Source organism: Rhodnius prolixus, unplaced genomic scaffold (assembly GCF_049639745.1).
Source record: "Rhodnius prolixus isolate KJV_2025 unplaced genomic scaffold, Rpr scaffold_1, whole genome shotgun sequence".
In the NCBI taxonomy this organism is placed as follows: Eukaryota; Metazoa; Arthropoda; class Insecta; order Hemiptera; family Reduviidae; genus Rhodnius; species Rhodnius prolixus.
Window position 1 is genome coordinate 67,828,736 of NW_027411581.1, and position 9,603 is coordinate 67,838,338.

At 32.5% G+C, this 9,603-nt stretch overlaps 1 protein-coding gene across 2 annotated transcripts; it reads left to right on the forward strand.

The window, feature by feature from the left end:
- Positions 1 to 1,071: 1,071 nt before the first annotated feature.
- LOC141446288 (RCC1 and BTB domain-containing protein 2-like) lies at positions 1,072 to 9,049 on the forward strand. 2 transcript variants are annotated; one of them, XM_074112832.1, is made up of 12 exons: positions 1,072 to 1,341; positions 1,851 to 1,952; positions 2,807 to 2,881; positions 3,782 to 3,978; positions 4,429 to 4,578; positions 5,451 to 5,674; positions 6,518 to 6,612; positions 6,696 to 6,883; positions 7,283 to 7,398; positions 7,813 to 7,916; positions 8,148 to 8,278; positions 8,701 to 9,049. In XM_074112832.1, the coding sequence occupies exons 1-12, from the start codon at positions 1,224 to 1,226 to the stop codon at positions 8,839 to 8,841; spliced, it is 1,641 nt and encodes a 546-aa protein (XP_073968933.1). In that variant the 5' UTR covers positions 1,072 to 1,223; the 3' UTR covers positions 8,842 to 9,049. The 2 variants fall into 2 exon arrangements, with proteins under 2 accessions (XP_073968933.1, XP_073968934.1); XM_074112833.1 differs by lacking the exon at positions 8,701 to 9,049 and having other exon boundaries at positions 8,026 to 8,161.
- Positions 9,050 to 9,603: the final 554 nt, after the last annotated feature.

Genomic DNA, 9,603 nt, shown 5'->3' on the forward strand with positions numbered 1-9,603 from the left:
TGTATGTGCGTACATACATATATTCTCTAAGAATTTTACTACGTTAAATGAATTAAAATAGCGTTCAAAATATTGCCATGTTAGTAAGGTCTATAAAATGACCCTAAGAATGTTATTATAAACTACAGATACATACACATGTATCTCATCAAACATTCCTCGTAAAAAGGAAACTTTTCACAATGTTGAATGGTTTGGCCCAACCCTAAGACAAGTGAATGCAAAAAATTAATACACTTGCCAAATTATTGTGGCTAGTGACATGCTAGCCTAGCATAAACTCTAGTATAAATAAATGATATTTTATAGGAATTAAGAATTTAACGTAATCACAAATATTTACCTCTTCATATGTCCGTGTTTTATGCATTACCTAAAAATATCTTAAGAACTAATGGAGCCTTTTCTGAGTATGAATTCAATAATATTAACACATTGATCTCCATAGAAAGGATGTTCAAAATAGTTGTGTTTACGGATTCGGGGCAAAGTAAAGTTGGAGGCCTAATTATCTGAGACAGATATCGCAGGGTGAGTTTAAAATAGAGATGGAATGAAATGTTAGGAAAACGACTCTGATATCGTTGAGACTAAAAAAAAAAAACCAGTCGCCATCATGAACATCTTAAAACAAGAAGAGCTAGAAAATTTAATTACAATTTTCGTAAAAAGAAATGTAGATAATTATCGTATGGATCTCCAGTTTCAGCTTGATATTGGTCATCCTTTAGCTGAGAGTGAAAAGCTCTACAAAGACGTCAGTACTAATTCTGTCAAATATTAACACCTTTATAAGTCTAATTTTTAAGAATTTCTTGTTTCCATAAAAGGAATTGCATGAGTTGTGACGTCTCTTATTCTACTTAATAAAAACAAGTGTATTGAATGATTTTTTCCCTATTCCCGTTTTAAATCAAAGGGGCTGTCTTGCTGATGCATTGCAACCGAAAGTTCTAAACAAATCCACCAGAGTGCTAAGGCTAGATGGTAATTGTTGGGTTACCTCAAATCCATCGCTTCTAAACGGTTAATGTTAGTCTATCGTATCTACGAACGTGATAACGTCACTTTAACTGGGAAGTTGATAAAATTCGTGTCTCTTACAAATAAATATATATTGAGTACATTCAAGAAAGAAACCATAAATCTACGATTCACTTGAATTATGTGGTGTTTTTTTTAATTATATACACATAGATGGGCGGTGGGCTTTTTTAATTTTGATGTTTTCAGAAAATCTTGCGCTCACTATGTCGACAAAAAATATTCTCCAATCGTCATTATTCCGTGGAAATAAATGTCAAGTGAATTTAGGAGATTTCTCTGGCATTCACTTATTTAGTAAGTATCAATTACATTACAATGTAGTTTTGTTTTTGTAAAAAGTGTAAGCAATGCACTTGGTTATTATTGCCGAGGATCAAACATTTGGATTTTTGTGTGAAAAAAAAAGATCCGTTCTTTATGACTGTTTGCAAAAGCTTAAAGGAAAATTTATGTCATCTTACACATATTTCTGTCATGAAATTGAAAAATAGATTTTTTAAATTTTCGCCGAATTCCTCCAGATGAGGCATTTCACTTCATGTTCTCATGACGTGCATTCTATGACTAAAGATAAATTCATTATTTGGAGGAGTTTGATATGCGAACATTTCTTCTTTCATGGCGCTACAACCCAGTGATGTGGGTCTTGGCTTACACAATACGTTTCCGCCAGTAGTCCTTATAAGAGAAATTTACTAATATAAAATTGAAAGTCTATCCAGTTGAAATGACCAATCTACTGCTTACAACAAAAGAAAAGATTTATTAAGAAGAATTAACCCTGAAATTTTTTAAATTTTCAGATTGTGGAAAATCTGCGTACTTAATTAAAAATGAAGAATTATACTTGATAAAAGAAAGTGTTGAAGAAAAGGTGTCTACATTTCACTCGAATCAGGTTCCTTGTAAGTGAACACTCTACTTTTCAAATAGATTCTCACTATTACTATGAAGTTCAGATTAATTTTTTTTAACATGAAAAACCATGGGAGGGTGACTTGGTAAAAAAGGTGACGACACGACATGATGTGGGGGGAAACATTTAGTTTTTAACCGAAAATTTTCATACCTGGCACGATTGATGAACAAAAGAAATGCGAAATTGTCATACGGGTCTTTTTAATTGGAATAACGAGGAATAATTCGCGGTGTACTCCGTGAATTGTGAGAGGATATTGTTTCAGTTCTCCTTCTGATAACAGAAATAACAACGATAAGCCCTCATTATAAAGAAAATTTACCATAAAAATTAAAATAATGCAAAGTAGTAATTGTTTCCTTCATGGAAAAATAAGTCTTAGACATTCAAAATCCATCTCTGTACAAATGCCAACAAACCGGTGTAAGTCGTCTTGCGGTCGTCCGTGACTGCCAATTCCACTTCAAACGCAACGTACTCTGTTCATAATCCTTGAATTGGCAGAACAGTTCAAAAGTGCAATAATTAATGTACGCCAGCCGCAGCCTGACTCTTCGTATTACGTCCACTTACTTACTTAGTCAGGCCATCTACTAATTTGATTCCAATTTCTTTTAATTTTTTTCCCCCTGTTTCAAACACAAAAGAAAAATTTGTGTTTATTTATTTATTTATTTAAAGTTTACTTGATTTCATTCAGAGTAACAGCTCAGCAGATCCAAGGAAGAAAAACCAACCTTAGTTTTAGAAGTTTTTAAAATATCTTTTAATTATTTTTTGATTGTTTTATTAAATACAATATATTATTGTTTATTAATAAAGGAAAATTGTATTTGTTAGTTGGGTTTGGCTGTGGAAGTAATGCAAACATTATCCGCCCAGAACTAACCAGTTATGTTGGCAATGGAATAAAAGGTTTGTATTAGGTATAATTGTGCGAAATATCAGAATTAGTAACAAAATCGAAATGAATGTCGCTCATTGTTTTTTTTTGTACTTGGAAGTAAAAGAAGCGTTGTGATGGTGTCAAATTTTTGAAATTTAATTTTCATAATAGGTGATATTCATTTTGAAGCCCTGAATAAATGTTTTTTGAATGGTATTGTTTGACTAAGTGCGAACAACGAGAAATCGCAGGAAGCTAGAACTTTAAGCTCTGTATTGGGAACATGACAGTAATTTAACGATGAAAACTCAACTATCGGACGGAAGAGAACTGTGAATTTCTTAAAAACGGCACCTGTATTTTTTAAATTCTGCTTACTTATCGCACCCGCCTAGAACTTTAATTTTAAAAAATTTTCGAGATAAATTCGATCAAGGGCATCTCTGAAACAGGTGATATGTGAAGATCTTTTTAAGTGCCATTTCTGTTTAATGTATGCTATTAAGGGGTGCTAAAATTTCATGTTTGAAGAAAATTCTTTCAGAAGCATCTAAGCCGTATTTATTTACTCCATTATTATTCACTTTTTTTTGTTACTTTCTAAGGTGGCTGGGATTTCCACCAAACTTGGGAATATGTTTACTTTTATAACCATTTTCTATAAAAGTCGTTTTGGTACAGTTCTGTGAGAGACGTTGATTCAGGCTTTCCGATAAGGTGTAATTTTTTTAATCAGTATAATTGTAAGGGGTTTACAAACTATACATTGTTAAAATTAAAAATTATTCAGATATTCAAAGTTCGGAGTAAATCATTGAATCAGAATCTTTTGAGAGATGATTCGTTCACACCAGATTTAAACATCTTAGGAAAGAATTTCGCAACTAACTTAATGGAAAGATTTTTGTAATTAAATGATGATGTTGCAGGGATAGCGACAGGAGCAGAGCATACAGTTGTATTAGACTATGATGGCCACGTGTACTGTTCGGGGTCAAACTCTGTCGGTCAGCTAGGCACCGGACTTTGTTGCCCCATTAAACAGCCCTACAAAACAAATTTAAAAGATATTGATAAAATTTCTTGTGGACGTACATTTACGATTGCTTTGAGTAAATGTGATGAGGTAAAAGTGAATTATCATTATTAATTAAATAAAACTTTTGTTTATCTCTTACAGTGATAAGAGAAATTATTGCGATCGTGTGAAATTTTCCATATCGATTCATTAATCGGAAATGTTTCGATATTGGGGTGGTATTTACACCCTCCTCCCTAACGCCAACTCCAGAGTCAGATCCGCCGACTCAGATCTACTTAACTATTAAAGCGAGTAGACGTTAACAAAAGGCAATCCTAGGAAAATAATTAGTTCAAGTGATAAAAACTGGATTTATTATTATTATTTTATTTTTTATTAAAAAACGAAGTCCTTACTTGGATTATTAAGGCAAGAAGCTAACCAATGCTAACTTCTTGCAAGACTGAAAAAACTATGTAACTAACTACAAAATATCTTGTATCATCAAAGTGTAGTCATTATTGTGACATTAAGTTGTGGACATATTACTTTCAGTTGTGGTTTTGGGGTCAATTGAGTTTAATATTAAATAATGAAAGGATTACATACATGACGCCCACGTTAATTGAATTACCTGGCGATCCAATTCCTAAATTCATCAGCACCGGCGAAAACCACATTGCGGTCATGGACAAGGAGAGAAAGGTGATCTATTATTTTTAATCTTCATATTTAAAATGAATGAAATAAGTTAAAAAAAAAAAAACCTTACGCTAGTCCAAACCTTTGGGCCATCGAAGCCATTATTTTACATTAAGAGGTGCAGCTCTTCTAGGCACAAAGCAGATTTCAAGATGTTCTATGTCCATTATTGCAGAAAAGACTTGTTGGTATTCACTTCACCCCGGTGCAGCTTAAACATTTGAGTAAGAAGTGATGGCCGGTTAGTGCTTTAAGCATACTTTTGCTAAGTGCTGAGCTAGTTCTGTGGCAAGCACTTATCCTTGGTCCTTTGCAACTCCCAGCATTTCCATTCAGATTTTGGTGCGGGTTTTTCTTTTTTTAATGCATTCTTCACACAGCTTTTTTGTGTTTCTTGTTTCTGGCTTTTGAGAGGAGTCCTTTTCAGATGTTTTTTTCTACAAACTTCAATTGAGTTGTATCTAATACAGAAGGGCGCACATATTTAAGCAGGAAACTCTGAATTACATAGTTCCTTTGTACTGGGAAAGAATTATTGTTGACTTAAACATTGATGAACGTGTGTTTGTAATCATTTAATGAATAATGCGTAAATAAGTAAAATCTTAAATAGAACACTTTAAGTACTAAAGAACCGCTAAAGGCTCGTTAATTCGTGTTAAAACAGTGTTTTGGCGCGGTTTACTCGGATATTTGAGATGGCGAGTCCGAGTTATGGTTAATTCAGTCGTTCTGAATGTGTTTGTGCATTGCTTTCTGTTTGCTCATTTCTATATTATTATTTATAAAATGTCCATACGACTTACTTATTTTTTTTTTTAAATTTAATTTTGTTATCATGATTATTAAATTGTTTGTTTTATTTTTGTTATTAGATATACACTTGGGGAAATAATGAATATGGACAATTAGGACATGGGCACAGAAATATTGTAAGGCAACCGGAACTGCTTAGTATAGATACGAATGCCGATGACCCAGTCGGTTTTGTGATCGCTCTTTGTGGCAAGCGCTCTACAATATTTGTGACAGAAGAAGGAATGTTGGGTATATGTGATGAAAGTACTAATAATACTGTGCAGTTCATAACTGACTTAAGGTGAGGTTCTGGTTTTTTTTTCTCAATAGATAGGGAAGCTTGCTCCTTAAGTAGTGTACTTTGGTTTGTAGTGACTCAAAATTACCGATATATCCAAAGTTATGGTTTGTAAAAAAAATTGAAAACATTTTTTGAATAAGAAATATTGACTATTCAATCATCATGTGTTGTACTAAAAGGGGGTTCTACCGAAAAGGGAGTGGTTACTACGTTGGTATTTATGTTGTGGACGGTTCGCGCATTACAAAAACGCAGAAATTTCATGTTTGATAGATGATCTTAGCTGCTTTGGTGCGACCATCAGACCCGACAATCAGCCAATCGGATGTGACACTTGGAAACATTTTCCCTGAAAAATTGTATTAAAGGCACATTCTTCTTCTTTTTTTTTTAAATTTAAGGCGCTTCAACATCTGAGGACATTGGCTCGCGGAGCATTTTTCAGGACAGTGTTCTCTTGGTTCAAACAACACTATCATCGAATGGATAGTGAGGTGTTAGAAGTTCCAATGAAGAGAAGCTGGTACACCAGGATCTCCGCGTTGGAATCCAGTATACGCTATTAATACTGCTTATCCTCCTCGCTCAAAAACCCTATTTTAATATAATGCAAGGACTTACCATTTCTTAAGTGCATATAAAGAATTAAATATCTCCAAATTCTATATTTGGAGAAAATCGGCATTATTTTAATGTTTTCGATTTTGACCAAAAAAAAATTTTTTTTTCCAATATACATGTATAATCTTGAAGTCAATAATCCTTTAAAAACAAACATGCAAGTATTTAGAAAACTTAATTACGTAAACTGCAGGTACAGAGAGATCACAACAGATTTCTTAGTTTCAGAATTGTTACACTTGCAACGCATTGGAATAGTGATTTTATTACAGTAACTGATATCTGTGGGTTCTATTACGTTTGCAGAAAAATTGTTGGTTTGTTTAAATATTGCATTATTTTTCTGAAAATTTCTTATCTATTTCTATTATGTTTCTATTTGAAGTATACGCTTGTGCAGATAGTAAACTGCTAATGAGAGTAGCTTATGAGGATATAGCTGAAGGTTTTGTTGATATTGGTACACCGCAAGTACAACATCTATCAGAGAAGTCTTCTACGGGCATTAGAAGGATTGATCATAAAACTGGAGGAGACCTGGACCGTTGTGCCGGTCATATTGATGTCGCACATCTTTATAATTCTGAGGTGATTCGATATTTTTTGTAAATATTTTCACAGACATCTCCATAAATCACTTTTGAGTATCCCAAATGAAATTAATGGTTTTTAAATGAAAAAAAAGAATGCACTTACTGTTCAAACCGAACCCACAGACCTAAAATAATTCTGGGGGTTGCGCCACCACATAAATTGCGCACAAAAGAAAGTTTTTTCGATGTCAACGTTCCTTAAAACATGTATTTCCTGTGAATAGCACATTTCGACGTAGTATTTCCTGTTACCTAGTAGTTAGTGAGAGAGAAAATAAAAACAGAGATTCTTATCAATTGAAAGTTTAAAGGATTTTTTTTTTTTTTTTTAAGAAATATTTTATAGAAATGATTTCTCAGAAATAAAATATTAATTGATTTTGATGATTTTTAGAATTACAGTGATATTCAGATCAAACTATCTGATGGAGTTTTGTATGCTCATAAATTAATATTGACGAAACAGTCTCTAAATTTAAGAAATATAATCTCCGAGAGTAATTCAGAAATGTAAGTATGAAATGATTAATAAATGGTCAAGCTTTAGATCTGTGATGGGGAAAACTTTTTTTAGGAGCGGCCCAAAAACTGAACGGGAAAATTTTGACGGGCCATAATAATTATAAAAAAATAAATCAGTGAGTAGGACAAGATAACCGAGTTTAGTCAGAAAGTGTTAAGGTTATGTAGCTTACTATTGTTACCGCCACATATTCGGATTACCTAGAAAATAATGCCTTTTTTAGAGAGAACTAGAATATGTACTTGCTTTTGTAGAAAACTACGAGTTGTATCAGAATTTTCTCTTTACGAACTCTCTAGTCCTACAAATTTAAATATTCCAGCCTCCCTTCCAACTAAAAGTTTAACTTTCCCTTTTTTATAAAGTTCTGTTTTATTTTCACTGTCTAAATTTTATTATAGAAATATTTTGGATATGTCTAATATGAATGCAACGGCTTATAGAACGTACATAAAGTTCTTATATACAGGACTTGTGGATCTACAAACTATTGAAAACATTCCCGGTAAGATAAACATTTTTTTTTTAGTATAATTAACTATATCGAAAATGAGGTTAGGTCTGGAGTGCTGGTTAGTAAAGAGAATTTATCCATTTGTGTTTCTGTTGGCTAGTGTGGGAGTGAAATATAAGTGGAAGTCAAATTCTCTTCATCAAACGAAGGATCATTCTCTATCTGATGATGGATAGAGATCGGAAACCAATCAGAAACATTAAAAAGTTACTTTCGTTTCAGAAGTTTTCTCATTGGGCGAACAAGATAATAATGAAAAATTAAAAAGCTCCTGTTTACGAATTTGGAATAATGAATTAAAACAAGAGAATGTGGTCAATGCTTTTCATAAAGCTACCACAATGAACTTGCAGGTAAGTTTTGTCCATTTCAAAGATTTATTTTGCTTTGAGATTCAAGTTTTGATAGTAAAGACTGACTGTCCAAGTAGATATTAGAACTCGATGTATCATTTTGATCAATCGATGTGAAGGTCTTTTCTCCAGGTTGCTTTCTATCGAACAAGTATAATTCAGTTTTATTTATTTCTATTGTAACAAAGATTTTTGGGATAAAAATTAGTTAAATTTTGGTGACAATTAAATATGGCTCAATATTCCGAGTTAGAAGAATATTTATGAGTTAGAGCTTTCGAAGTAGTAGTTTCGAGTATTTTTACTTCCTTTGCTTTAAAGTCTAATAATTGTCTTTGACAAGTTCTACTATTCTTGTAGTTGTTTACGACTATTTGATGTATAAACAAATAAATGATATAATTTTTATTTATTAATTTCAGGTACTCATAAATGCTTGCGGAAGTGTATTACGTCATCATTTTCAATACATACTTCATTCCGAGGAGTATAACGTTTTGCCAGTACTCACAAAATTTTCTATGTTGACTTTAGTTGCTATGCATCGAGCCCAAAATAAATAAAATTTAAAAAAAAAGATTAAAAGTAAGCCCCAAATTTCAAGGGGTTGACTGAATCATAAGAAGGAATGTATTGTGTTATTTATAATTTATGAACACAGAATGTGTACTGTATACACTGTGTATACAGTCGTCCTGATTGACCTGTATAGCAATGCAATAATATTCTGTACATTTTTGTAAGCATAAAATCATTGTTAATTTATATAATTATAAAATATTTGTATTTTTGCAAAGTAACATTTAATAAAAAAAAATATTTTTTTGTAGAAATCTTGTATTTAGTAGAGTGAGATCTTCGTAAGAGATAGATCGTGTAAGTGTTACAACTGTTATAGAAAACTGATATTTTATGAAAAGTTGTGAAGTATTACTTCTGATGCATTTTTTACGCAAAATATTTAGTATAAAGTGCAAATTGGAATTAAACTTGTGAGAGAAAAAGACGTAAAAGTGACATCAGTTCTCTAGTGACAATAGTCCTCTAGCCGATACACTTTTCATTTCACACTCGGCCTCTATAAAATAGTTATTCTATGTTAAAAGATTGATTCTCGCCTCTCAGATTATCCCAAGGCACTAATTTATCGCCTCTTTCTCCCTCTTCTTTATTTCCTTCCCAATTCAAACGTATTCGACGACTAAAACGACGCTGGCCCAGCGATTTTCTGGGCTTTTCTCACGTCACCTTGGACACACTTGTTCACTTGAGCAGTTGCAAATTTGAAATTATAAAAATAAAGTTAACTGGTTGAAATTGCTACT

What these genes read in the sequence shown, in the direction of transcription:
- LOC141446288 (XM_074112832.1), top strand. Translation starts at nt 1,224, where the DNA reads ATGTTTTCAGAAAATCTTGCGCTCACTATGTCGACAAAAAATATTCTC. An exon ending in TGTTGGCAATGGAATAAAAG is followed by an intron (nt 2,882 to 3,781) that starts GTTTGTATTAGG and finishes ATGATGTTGCAG; the next exon opens with GGATAGCGACAGGAGCAGAG. An exon ending in CAGTTCATAACTGACTTAAG is followed by an intron (nt 5,675 to 6,517) that starts GTGAGGTTCTGG and finishes CAGATTTCTTAG; the next exon opens with TTTCAGAATTGTTACACTTG.